Source organism: Apodemus sylvaticus, chromosome 15 (assembly GCF_947179515.1).
Source record: "Apodemus sylvaticus chromosome 15, mApoSyl1.1, whole genome shotgun sequence".
NCBI classification, from domain to species: domain Eukaryota; kingdom Metazoa; phylum Chordata; class Mammalia; order Rodentia; family Muridae; genus Apodemus; species Apodemus sylvaticus.
Genome location: NC_067486.1, coordinates 64500532 through 64514606, shown reverse-complemented (window position 1 = coordinate 64514606; position 14075 = coordinate 64500532). Strand labels below are relative to the sequence as shown.

Below are 14075 nucleotides of genomic sequence, written 5' to 3'. Positions count from 1 at the left end.
TAAAGTAACTGCCTCCAAATTGGGGTTATAGTTTAGTAGGGGGAGCAATTGTTCAGCTTGTATGAAGTCCTGAGTTCAATATACAGCACTGGAAAAAAGTTTTCTTTTACTAGTAAAGCTTTTACTTTAATAGAACAACTGTTCCTCTTGCTTGTTCCACACAGTCCCATATTTTCTAACTCTAATTCTGGAACTGGTTTGACTCCCTGATGAGCAATTTTAAGAGTTAGTAGTAGTCTTTATATAAAACGTTGGTGAGAGTTAGTAGTAGTCTTTTACACAATTTTGTAAAATGTTACTCTGGTATGCTGGCATCTCTTTTGAGGAATTATGAGAGAATGAAAGTTTGCAACTTTATTGATGAATGCTTCCTTCATAGGCAGTCTGGGCTCTTGGCAACATTGCTGGCGATAGCACCATGTGCAGGGACTATGTCTTAGACTGCAATATCCTTCCCCCTCTTCTGCAGTAAGTGTCTTCTTTTTTGAGTAATGAATATGAGAAGTATTACATCTGGGGACGTCATTTTGGATTTCCTAGTGTTATTTTGATTTCAAGTATCTTCTTGTTATATTGTTAGACTGCTATCTTTTATTGAAGTTCTGATGTAGCACGTTAAAATTAGTGAAGTTTGTCTTCATAGAATGAATAATGAAAGAAAGGAATTAATCTTTATTGTTCTGGAGAAAAGTTAGTTAGAGATATCCTTCATCAGTAGTATTATTTCCTTTATAGAGAATTAGTATCTTAAAACTTACCATGAAACCATTATACTTGTAGGTTATTTTCAAAGCAAAACCGCTTGACCATGACCCGGAATGCAGTATGGGCTTTATCTAATCTCTGTAGAGGCAAGAGCCCACCTCCAGAATTTGCTAAGGTAAACATTGCTTGTGGGAAATTGTTAGGGAAAAATGCTATTAACCATTACTATTTATAGAAAAGGGTTTTTGTTTGCGTTGTTTTTTGTTTTTGTTTTTGAAGACAGGTATTTCTCTTGTAGTTTTGGCCATCCTAGAACCTGGTTCACAGACCAGGCTGTTTTTGAACTCACAGAGGTCTGCCTCTCTCTGCTTCCTGAGTGCTGGGATAGCGTGACCCTGAGTGCTGGGATAGGACCACCTGGCTAAGATAATATTTTTTGTTTGTTTTTTGTTTTCTTGAGACAGGATTTCTCTGTGTAGCCCTGGCTGTCCTGGGACTCACTCTGTAGACCAGGCTGGTCTGAACTCAGAAATCTGCCTGCCTCTACCTCCCAAGTGCTGGGATTAAAGGTGTGCGCCACCACTGCCTGGCGATAATTTTTGATAAAATTATTTAGAATGTTAGAAAAAGTATTGGTTTGTAGAGAAAATGCTTTTGGTAGTTTGTTTTTGTTTTGATTTAGGGTAATTTCTCAGTCCCAGTATGAAGTTCTATTATAACTTTTAGGGCTGTAGCAGGTTTTGTGGATAACAAAGTTCTGCAACAGAAGTTCTCAGCTGTAGTATTGTGGAAGTTCCTTTACCTCCTTGTTGTAAGGATAAATGCTTAAAAGTTTTCTTCCTGAAATAATTTTTCTTGTGTTCTGACTACTTCAGTTTAGTAAACCGAATACCTATTGACTACATTGCCAGAGATAGAGATGTCCTTCAGATACTTGATAGTGTCTAACTAGAAGTGTAAACCACTCCATAACTCAGTCAGTGTCTGGTAGGCTTCTCGAGAGTCTTAGCTCACTCCAGAAGTTGTAATCATCTTTTTTTTTTTTTCCAGGTTTCTCCCTGTCTGAATGTCCTTTCTTGGTTACTGTTTGTCAGTGACACTGATGTACTAGCTGATGCTTGCTGGGCCCTCTCATACCTGTCAGATGGACCCAATGATAAAATCCAAGCAGTCATCGATGCAGGAGTATGCAGGAGACTTGTGGAGCTTCTGATGTAAGATGATCTTTAAGAAAGTGTCTGATGCACTCCTAGGTTGTTTTCCTTCCTGTCACCATGACTCAAAGTCTTAGAAGTGGACTTAGATGAAGAGAGGAAAGGGTTTATTTGACTTTCACGTCCAGGTCACACACAGTCTGTCACTGAGGGAAGCCAGGGAAGTAGCTAAGTTCAAACTGGATAGCTGCGGCTTACTGGCTTGTTCTGTCTTGCTGCCCAACCCAGCTTGCTGCTAGACTGCCCAATAGCCAGTTTGTCAGTAGTGATGGTGTTGATCACAGTGGGCTGGGCCCTGCCACTTGAATCTGGGCAGCCCCTCAATGCAGCATACTCCCGGCTGTGCCAAGTTAGCAGCTGGTGCTAACTCATACACTCTACTATATTTTCCCATATCCCTAGTACTCTGGTATTAGTTGATTATAAATCTTACTGATTTATTATGCATTGGCCATTTGCCTCTTGTTTAATTGATGTCACTTTTAGTTTTCATATTGAGACCTATTGAAGAATGTATTATTCCTCTACCATTATTAGTCCTTTAGCAGAACATTTTGGTAAGCTTTGTCTGTGTATTTCTGTTATTTCACCCACATTGGAAGGCCTAAGGCCACGTACTAGAAATCAAAGGCATATTGCTATGATAAATTGCCATTTTTCACTTAAACAGATTAGTTTCATACTTTGGATCACATTTTTATAATGCTTTTGGTGATAGCATGGAATATTTACTCTTGGCATAAATAATTTGAGACTATATTAACCAAATCTCTAGCTAATACTTAGAAGAAGAAAATGTAGCCATAATATGATGGTGAAATAGTAAAGTCATAAGCATCATGGCATTAATTGATGTACAAAACAGTTTTGTGTGTTCTAGCTGATCACAGACTGAGTGTAAACCAGCAGTGTAGTATCCCAAGTTAAAGGCAGCATGGTAAAGAAGTATTAAGTTTACAACTTGTGTCATTTTAGTCATTAGATTTTAACTGTGAAGCAAGAGAATAAGGTCTTGAAGGAGTTACAATGGTATTGCTTTATTTACCTTGAAATCTCTCCTCAATATCTGTCTCTACATATACACAGCAGGCTTTATGGAAAGCTTTCTTGACCATTAAGGCAGCCTTGTAGTTTAGTGGAAACAGAAGAGTATTTGAGATGTGAAACTCACTTAGGTTTTGAAATTAGCTGAATTGTTGACGTAGCAGTTTCAGAAATAGGAGCAGTGCATAAATGTTGCTTGTGCCTCTCGGTCACCTCAGCAGCTTCAGGAGACCAAGTAAGGGCTCGGAGCGGGGCCTTGTACAAAGAATAGAAGTGTGGAATTCAATGCTGAAGAACTTGGGAAAGATTACTAGGAAAGAATTTTCTTTAAAAATAAGGAGAATGATTGCTTTTTAAGGTAATGGTCAATTTTGCTGCCATGGTAGATTCCCTAAATAGCCATAGTCATGAAGTGCCTTTCTGCTCTAAAATTGAGCCACATTTTCCTTGTATTGAATTTTAGCCCCAAAGAAAAGATTTTGGATAGAACTATTGTCTCTAACATTTCTTTCTTTTTTTTTTTCTTTTTTTTTTTATGGTTACAGGCATAATGATTATAAAGTGGTTTCTCCTGCTTTGCGGGCTGTGGGAAACATTGTCACAGGGGATGATATTCAGACACAGGTATGAACAGGTGGTACAGTTTCTCTCTGAAGTTAGTCCACTGAACTTCACAAGCATTCTTCTGTTCTATTATATTGAATTTTGTGGTGTTGAGCATCCCAACTGACATGGTGTTTAATATTCTCAGTTCTTCAGTACCTCTTTGTTATCCTGTGAAATGCATTTGTCTCTATTTTCTTGTTCTTATTTGTTTGTGGGCATGTTCTAAGGAGCAGTTCTTCAGCCTCATTCCTGGATTCTATAACTTCAGTCATCACCCTTATGTGCATGGGCTGTAAGAACTGAGAATTAGCCAGGCAGTAGTGGCGCATGCCTTTAATCCCAGCACATTGGAGGCAGAGGCAGGCGGATCTCTTGAGGTCAGCCTGGTCTACAGAGTGAGTTCAACACAGCCAGGGCTACACAGAGAAACCCTGTTTCAAACAACAACGACAGCAACAACAACAACAACAAAAACCAAAAAAAAAAAGGCTTCAACTCCAATTTTCTAATCTCTAAGAAGAAGGAAATTAGATTTATGTTCTCAAGTGTCATGGTTAAAGTGTTTTTAATTTGAGTTTATTCTACCTACAAGGGAATTCATTTCCCCCTTCTTTATCTGTTGTAGTTTCCAGTCTCAGTATTTGGCCAATAATGCAGGCACTTGCTTGGTTCTATTCTATTGCTCCATCTGCCATTGGTACTCCATCCCTGCTCATCCCCTGCATTGTGTGGTGTAGATGTCTTAGACAAGAGACAGAGTATATGTATTTGTACTAGTATAAAATTTCTCTGGGACAATGCATAGGATATTAATGTTTCTGATTATCTCAGAGGAGAACTGGTTGTTGGAATATAGGAAAAGAAAGGAAGTCTTTTACCTATGCAGTCTGTATATATTCTGACTTTTTAAAGGTCTGTATGTTTGTATATTATGTGCATACATGTGCCATAGCTCCTGTGTGGTCATCCTTGTGGATGATGTCACAGGACATCTTTGTGGGTTAGTTTTATTCTTTGGCTAAAATGAGTTTTAGGGGTCAAATCCCGGTTTCCAGACTTTTGTGGCAAATGACTTTATGCACTGAAAAAATCTCACCAGCCTGTTTTATCTTGGATTTTTTTAGCCATGTTAATGTATTTACTTGGGGTGGAGGTAGGGGGTGCAAGTTTGTAGGGCTTACATACAGCTCAGCGATAAAGTGATTACTAATATATATGAGATCCTGAGTTCAGTTCCTAGCCCCACACAACAGAACATTCTCACTGTCTCCCCGTTGTACCCATGCTTTTTGTTTGTACCTCAGTTTGCCTGACCACTCTTAGCGCTGAGGTTAACACATGTTTTTTTTCCTTCATCTCCTATCCCTGCCCTGGCTTCCGCTTTCCCCATAACTGTAACCATACTCTTGTTGCTAATGATTCTTTATTTGTTGTGCTTTTTTATTAGCATTGTATTCTTTGGAAGGCTTTGTTTGGACCTCAGACTCTTAAGTTAGGCGGTAATCTTTTACAAGAGCATTTATCATACTCTGTTTATAATTTATAGGTATATTTCTCATTACTGAAGAATTCCTTCCCTAAACCACTTAAAAGGCTATTTGGGCTGGAAGTGGTGGTACACAGTTTTAAACCCAGTACCTGGGAGTCAGAGACAGGTGGATTTCTGTGGGTTTGGGGACAGCCAGGGCTACATAGAAAGTCCGTGTGTCAAAAAGAAAGAAATGAGAATGAGTAAAAAAAACTTTAATTAGGCTTTAGTTGGCTTCTACTTGTAGACATTCAGCTTGGTACTTGGGTCCTGTTACAAAGTAGAACATTATGATTCTGAGAAAGTGTAGCAGAGGAGCTTGTACTTAAGAGAACAGAAGAGACTTCAAACACAGAACTCAGCAAACTGCTTCCTCCAGTTAGTTTCCACCTTTCAGAGTTTCTTTCTAGAGCCTTGTAAAATACTGCTACCTATAGGTGACCAAGTTTTTTCTTATTCATTCATTCATTCATTCATTCATTCATTCATTCATTCATTCATTTATTTATTTATTTATTTATTTATTTATTTATTTATTTATTTATGGTTTCTCTGTATAGCCCCGGCTGTCCTGGAACTCACTCTGCAGACCAGGCTGGCCTTGAATTCAGAAATCTGCCTGCCTCTGCCTCCCAAGTGCTGGGATTAAAGGCGTGTGTGCCACCATCGCCCAGCTGAGGCCAAATATTTAAAACATGAACCTGTAAGGAGATTTCATATTAAACAACACTAGCTTGTATAATTTTAGAACTATACTGTGTTAACTTTACTCATGTGTGTGTCTCTATAATCTAATAGGTTCTGGCATAGCACAAAGTACTCAAATATGTATTACTAGGTGGGATTGTGCGTGCCTCTAATCCCAGTAGCAGGAGATTGTGACTCTTAGACCAGCCTAGACAACATAGTGAGATTTTAATTTTTATTATTGTTTCTGTTATTACTATTATTATTTATTTTATTATTACTATCTTGAGAAGATATGGGGAGGTGTTGGATAGAGTGGTATAAGGAGGTTTTGGTTTGCTTTGTTTTTCACCATGTCTACTTAATTTACCTTCCTATTCATCCCAAACCATTATTTCTCTCAATTTATTCTTCCCTGTATGATCTTTTCCTCCCAGGCAATAGATAAAAACACATACTCACCATAGATAAAACAAAAATATACCAAAGAAAGGATTCTTTCGGGTTTACAGAAGCAGTGGGTTTATTGGGGTTACTTACAGGAACATGGGGGCATTGCAACTGTATCATTGACATTCAAGAAACATGCATCATTGTAATTGGATGTGAAATTTTCAGATGGCTATATATTCCAGGACAGAGTCTCCTTCCCTGAAGTTGAGTACCACTCACATCACAGTCTCAGAGAACACCTTCATGAAGAAACAGCTCAGGATCTCCTCCTGACCTTTTTCTTTTTGTTTTTTGTTTGTGTTTTTTTTTTTTTTTTTTTTTTTTTTTCCGAGACAGGGTTTCTCAGATCCTCCTGACCTTTTAACAAAGTTATTTTCCTCTTAGATACAGTTTGTTTTGTTAATTCCTAATGTAGATGTTAGTTTCATTCTGTTTTGGGCCTATTTATTTGGGAGTATAAACTTCCTAACAGCCTAGCCATCGCTTTTGTTCTTAGGGTGCTTTCTGCTGGCCCATGTGCCTACCCCACTCCTTTTAGCCATTTTGTGCAGTGTTCTCTCTCTTTGTTTAAGAAGTTTTGTGTGGTTCAAGGCCGCTTTCCCATGAAGTTTTTATAGAATATGCTTCACCTTGTATTCATTTTAATTCCTGACATACTTGTTTTCTAGATCACTTCTTTGTATTTAAAAATTTTGACATCTCTTGGCAATTTGATTTTTCATTTCCCTCTTAGGGAAATGCTACTGCTGCTCCTGTTAGACACTTCTGACATGTTTACCTTTTGTAGTTTTGTATTCTTCTGTGAAACCATGTGTAACTGTTTTTTATCGTTCTTTTCCTATTGTTCATTTAACCTTCTCTTAGAAGCTTTATCATTGCTTCTGGGTAGATAATCTAGAATTGATTGTATAAATAACTTGAAAAAAAAACACTTTGGTTCTTTAATTTAGTTTTTCTTTATCCCTCAATATTTAGCCTTTCTTGTTCTCTTTTCTACATGTTATAATATATCCACGTGTACATTTGTTCACATGTATACATAAATTATTTGCTATTACCCACATATGAGAATATGAGAGAGAACATGTGGGTTTTATCTTTCTGAGTTTATGTGATCTTGCTTAATATTATATATTCTAAGCATATCTATTATTCTACAAATTTTGTAATTTTAATTGAGAGCTGAATAGTATTTTTTTAATATATACCAACTTTTCATTATCCATTCATCTATATTAATGGATAACTAGGTTTATTCTAATTTTTCCTATAACGAAGAAAGCAGCATTAAACTTTGGGCTATAGATATCTCTGTGGTAGGGTATGGAATTCTTTGGGTATTTGCCGAGGGTGAACTAGAGGTGTCATATGGTAGTTTGTATCTGGCTGTTTCTAGCACTGTGGTTGTGCAGTGTAACTTGGTCTGGTTCTCTGGCACTTCAGCAGCGTTTTTGCTCTTTTGGATTGCTTTGGCTACCTGTGGTTTTTTGGTGTTTTTGTTTTTATTGTTGTTCCGTATGAAATTTTTTTCTTTTTTTTTTTTTAAGATTTATTTATTTTATTTATATGAGTACACTGTAGCTGTCTTCAGAGACACCAGAAGAGTGTATCACATCCTACTACAGATGGTTGTGAGCCACCATGTGGTTGCTGGGAATTGAATGCAGGACCTCTGGAAGAGCAGTCAATGCTTTTAACTGGAGCCATCTCTCCAGCCCTGTATTACTTCTTCTCTCTCTTTTTCTTTTCCTTTTCCTTTTCCTTTTCCTTTTCCTTTTTCCTTTCCTTTCCTTTCCTTTCCTCTCCCTCTCCCTCTCCCTCTCCCTCTCCCTCTCCCTCTCCCTCTCCCTCTCCCTCTCCCTCTCCCTCTCCCTCTCCCTCTCCCTCTCCCTCTCCCTCTCCCTCTCCCTCTCTTTCTCTCTTTCTTTCTCTCTCTCTCTCTCTCTCTCTCTCTCTCTCTCTTTGTTTCTTTCGTTTGTTTTTTTTTTTGGATTTGTTTTTTTCGAGACAGTGTTTGTCTGTATAGCTCTCTCTGGCTGTCCTGGAACTCACTCTGTAAACCAGGCTGGCCTGGAACTCAGAAATCCGCCTGCTTCTGCCTCCCAGAGTGCTGGGATTACAGACTTGTGCCACCCTGCCTGGCTGTATCAGCTTTTTCTAAAGCTGAGAAGCACAACATAAGAAATTTGTTGATTTCTTCTGGGTAGATAATCTAGAATTATCTACTCAGATACTAGATAATCTAGATACTACATTAATTTTGTAAATTAGTTTTGATAGTATATCCATTTGTACAAAATTTACTCTGCCAATCCAGAATCTGTTTTCATTATCTAGAGTCTTCTGAAATTTTGTCATTGTCTTGAAGTTTTTATTGTAGAGGCCTTTCACTTTGGCTAAATAGTTTCTTAGATAGATTTTATGGAGAGTTATTTTGAATGCAATATTTTTTCTAATTTCTCTAAGAGTAGTTTGCTGGTATAAGTGAATGTTCTTTGTTTAGTTATTGATTTTAGAACTTGGAACGTTAATGTACTTATTAGACCCAAGGCTGAGCACAATGACACACACCATCAGTTCCAGCACCTGAGGGGCACAGGCAGGAGGATCTGTATAGAGCTACACAGTAACGTCCTGCTTCAAAACAACAAAATAAAGACAAAACATCAAACAACAAAACCAAATTAGAATCCTTTCTACAAATAGGGAGTATTTCTTCCCTTCCTGTTTTAATCCCCTTTATGTCTTTGTCCTGTATGAGTTACTTAAGCTAAAATTTTGGGTACTGTTATCAAAAAAGAGAGGGGGAATGTACATATGTCCTTCATTTTCTAGGATGCTCTTTTCCAGACTAATGCTCTTAGTCTGTCTCCACTTAATGCTGGCTATAGGTTTGTTGTCTGTATCCTTTGCTATAAATTTGAGGTATTGCAGTTTTGTGCCATCTATTCCTAGTGTCATAATTTTTATTGTGAAGAGATATTGAACTTGTCAAATACTTTCTCAATCATTTGAAATGATTAGATAGTTTCTTGTCCTTGAGTTTACTCATGACATATTACACATATTGATATGTATGTGTTAATCAACCTTGACTTTCTATGATAAAGCGCACTTGGTCTTAATGTGTGTTTCCTTGGATTTGGTTTGCAAGTATTTTTAAGAATTTTTGCATCTATGTTCATCAAGGAAATTAGTCTTGTTTTGTTTGATTTTCTTTTGTTATGTCTTGATCTGGTTTTGATGTCAAGATAATGCTGGCTTTGTAGAATAAATTTGGTAGTGTTCCTTTATTTTTTATGGAACAAATAAAGAGGAACTGATATGAAGTCTTCCTTGATGGTTTGCTAGGACTCTAATGAGTTCATCTGGCCTTAGCTTTTCTTAGAGGAGAGGCTCTTAATAACAGTTTCAGTCTGAATAACAGTTTCAGTCTGATTGCTCGTCAAGGGGCTATTTATATCTTAAGCTCTTAATTTTGGTAGATGATAATACATTTTTAAAAGATTTATTTTATTTATTATTATATGTAGGTACACTAGCTATCTTCAGTCAGTTCAGGAGAGGGAGTCAGATCTTGTTGCAGATGTTGTGCGCTATCATGTGGTTGCTGGGATTTGAACTCAGAACCTTTGGAAGAGCAGTCAGTACTCTTAACCGCTGAGCCATCTCTCCAGCCCCAATGATATACATTTAGAAAAAAAAAATGTTTTTTAGGTTATCCTGCTTTTCAGGCACAACTTATGAAAGAATAAAGCTAATTGTTTTCTCATTCTAACTTTGTTATGCTTTTTGGTGGTGACTGAGTGTATAACGTATTTAGTAGTGAGCATGTTAAGCCCCATAGCTTCAGAATGGCTGCTTTAACTACATAGAGGTTTAATGACTTAAGTGACTTCAGGTGTCATTAATCTTGGTGGGTAATAGTTGTTTTATTTGCAAGGTTTTTAAATAATAAAAAATGAAATAAAACAATATTTGTGACAAAATTGATTTTAGAATATTCCATTTATTCTTTTGCTTTTCTGTCATGTAAGAATAGAATTTTGTTTTCACTGGCTCTTCAACCTTCTGTGGTCTGAAGATTCAGTAAGAAGGCTCTTTATATTGGCAACACGAGAAATGAATCTCTGCCCCCCTCTTCTTTCCTCCCATCCCCTCTCTTCTCCTCTCCCATCCCCTCTCTTCTCCCCTCCCTTCCCCTCCTCTCTCTTGTTCTCCTTCTATCCTCTAAGATAGTATTTCTCTGTGTATCCTTGGCTGTCTCAGAACTCACTCTGTAGGACCTTGGTGTCCTTGAACTGGAGATCCACCTGCCTCTGCTGGGATTAAGAGGCATGCACCACTACCATTCTTTTCTTTTTGAAACTGAAAGACACTTTTAGCTGTAAGTTTTATTGTTTTAGTTGGTACATTTAATAGAAAATACATGGCTTTGTTTTAATTTTGATTTATTTATACTTGTGAATACATTTTCTATTTTACATTTTTCCTTTTAATTTATATAACTAAGAAATTATTTGTGGTAATTTATTTTACATATATTTTGTATCTTTATGTGCAGGTGTTGATGTGATATCTGTGTATGGTAGTCAGAGGAGAACTTAATGGAACTCTTTTTTCCTACTATATGGGTCATGGAGACTTAATTCAGGTCATCAGGCCAATTGCCAGCAAATGCCCTTACCCTCTTATCCATATTGCTAGTGCATGTTAAAAAATAATTATTCATATGATATGGTGTACATTTTAATTTGAGGATTTTTGACATGCATCAGTTTTTAGTAGATGAAATGTTAATTTTTTGCCTGTCATTTTAATGTTGTATGTCTGAAAAGGCTTATAGCATCTCCAGATTAGCCCAAAATGTGCTGTTTTATTTTGTTTTTCCTTGCTACATTGTGGGTAAGTTACTTATTTTTAAAAAAGTATGTATTCCATCTATTTGGGATATTTTACTTGTGTAGTAAGTAAAACCATTAGAATACTTTTTATTTTGAATTTATTTCTTTATAAATACTTATTTTTTTCTGTAGTAGAGTCTATTTGGTTGTACAGTGATGGATTCTTGAATTTTTCCCACAACCATTTTAATGATTTTATCTGTATAATTTTAGTTTCTGATATAATCTGATGCCTTTGCCTTTGAAAGCTGTTTTAAGGTAGTTGGCCTTTTATTTAGGTTTGGTTTGGTTTTTAACTTTTTGTATCTTGTAGACTTCAGAATGTATTGGTTTATTGAGTACAAGGTAGAGAGATTCCAGAGGGCAAACCCTCTTCGGCCTGTAGAAAATCAGCCCCAAAGGCGTAGACTGTCATTATTTTTAGCACCAGAGGCCTACAGCATAGTTTCCCTACCCCCTTTCTTTTCATGGAGACAGTGTTTTGCCATGGTTTTCTGGCTGGCCCTATAATTGTCTGTATAGACTAACCGGTGTTTAAACTCAGTAGAAATCCACCTACCTCCCAAGTGCTGGGATTAATGGTGTGTGCCACCACACCTGGGCTCCTATTTTTAGTTGTTTTAGAAAAAGCTTGATTCATTTTGTTTTGTGTGTACATATGTAAGCTTTCCAAGCTTGAGATCCTCTGGAACTGGAGCTGTGCATGACTATAAACTACCACGTGGGTTCCAGGAACTGAGCCTGCCTTCAATCTGCAAGAGCACTAAGTACTCTTTCTTTTGGATTTGGTTTTATCGAGACAGGATTTCTCTGTATAGCCCTGGCTGTCCTGGAACTCACTCTGTAGACCAGGCTGGCCTGGAACTCAGAAATCCGCCTGCCTCTGCCTCTGCCTCCTAAAGGCGTGCGCCACCACGCCCGGCACACCAAGTACTCTTAACTGCTGAGCTATCTATCTCTCCAGTGCTGTGCCTCTTAGAGCTTTAAATACTAACATCATTGTACTGTGGGTTTTGTTTTGTTTCTTTTTAGTTTTTGTTTGTTTCTTGGAGAGCCAGTTGACTATAATGATAAAGCTGTCCTCGAATTCTAGATCTTCCTGTTTACTTCCCAAGTGCTTGCTTACAGGGTATGCACCACCACACATGCCCCAGTGGTCGTGAATGTTCACAGTGAAGCCAGTTTAATAATCTTGGAGTGTATTTCAGACTCACACTAATTATTTTTTTATTGGGTTGTTAATTTGGCTCAAATGATAAAGGTACTTGCCACCAAGCCTGCTGGCCTGAGTTTGATTCCTAGGACACAAGATGGAAGGAGAGAGTCAACTGTTGTAAACTTTTCACTGATTTCCATATGTACTGTGCTTCACTCAAGCCTGTATACATACATGAATAAATGCAAGTTAAAAATACTTTATGTATATTGTAGGGGAGGTTTTTCCCCCCTCTCTCTTAAATTTGTCTTAAAATAACTTTGTTGAATTAAAGATGTACTTATTCACCCCCAGGGAAGTAGACACTGGGATATCTGGGCTTTCAAGATCCTCTTATATTAGGCATTGAGTTTGAGGCCACTCCGCTACATAGGGCCTTGTCTCAAGAATCAACACAACAAAAATCCAAAATCAAATGATAAATTAAGAACGATGCCATAGTTAAAACTTAAAACTCTTTTTCTTTCTTTTAGGTAATTTTGAATTGCTCAGCTCTTCAGAGTTTATTGCATCTGCTGAGTAGCCCAAAGGAATCTATCAAAAAGGAAGCATGTTGGACAATCTCTAATATTACAGCAGGAAATAGGGCACAGATCCAGGTAATGCTGCCGTCCACACCTGCCCTTCCATCCCTGTATGAGAGGTGCATCTTCCGGCACCACATTTTGTTTTCTTTTATTTATGTGTGTGTGTGCGCCTGCTTTGCTGTTTGTCTGTCATGTGTATGTGATGCTCTTGGAGACCAGAATACAGGATTGAATCTCCCAGAACTGGAATTACAGGCAGTTGTAAGCCATATGTGGGTGCTTAGATCCTCTGAAAGAGTAGTAAACAGCTGAGCCATCTCCAGACTTTTTTTTTTTAAATCTGTTAAGTAAAGTTTTGGTCAGCCTTTAATATGCAGACTTCAGCATTTCTTGTAGAACTATCAACTTCCAGTGTTACTTTTTCAGTTTAATTTTTTTTAATTCTGATTTTTTTTAATATTTTACTTAGCCATGCATTTTCTCTTTACAGTTTGATTTACAGAAAATCCAAAAAAAAGTACTTGTGTTTTCAAAATGTTTTTAGGACTATGCTAAATAGATTGACTTTACTTCTTACTAAATTATATTTTCCAGTGAACCCATATGTTAGGTTGTTTAAAATTTTTAGACTATAAAAGACCTTTTGTAACCCCAGCTGGCCTGAATCTCACTATTAAGACCACAAACTTTATAAAAGTATTATCTATGGCACTAAGAAGTAGCCTCCGAAAAAGATAACAGGGCTTGCTTGCAGGATGGCTCAGCCGGTAAGAGCATTTGCTGAGTGAGCCCAAAGACCTGGATTTGATCCTCAGAATCCATGGTGGAAGGAGAGAGCCAGTGCTGTCTGTGCATTCACACACCCACATAAATACTTCATGTTTTATTTTTTTATTCGATATATTCTTTATTTTGATATATTCTTTACATTTCAAATGATATCCCCTTTCCTGGGTCCCCCTCCCTGAAAGTCCCATAAACCCACTTCCCTCCCCCTGTTCCCCAATCCACCTCTTCCCACTTCCCTGTCCTGGTATTCCCCTACACTGCTACACTGAGCCTTTCTAGGATCACGGGCCTCTCCTTCCTTCTTCTTGGGCATCATTTTATATGTCTACTCAGCTATTAAAAACAATGAATTCATGAAATTCTTAGGCAAGTGGGTGGAACTGGAGAATGTCATCCTGAGTG

General features: G+C 37.5%; 1 protein-coding gene across 3 annotated transcripts in view; it reads left to right on the top strand.

Moving 5' to 3' along the window:
- The window catches only part of Kpna1 (karyopherin subunit alpha 1), a 57066-nt gene that overhangs the window by 36670 nt on the left and 6321 nt on the right, over positions 1-14075 (top strand). For all 3 annotated transcript variants that reach the window (XM_052158215.1, XM_052158217.1, XM_052158216.1), the window contains exons 7-11: positions 380-468; positions 781-880; positions 1756-1919; positions 3509-3587; positions 12831-12956. In XM_052158215.1, the coding sequence (XP_052014175.1) occupies positions 380-468; positions 781-880; positions 1756-1919; positions 3509-3587; positions 12831-12956 (558 nt within the window). The remainder of the gene's footprint in view (positions 1-379; positions 469-780; positions 881-1755; positions 1920-3508; positions 3588-12830; positions 12957-14075) is intronic.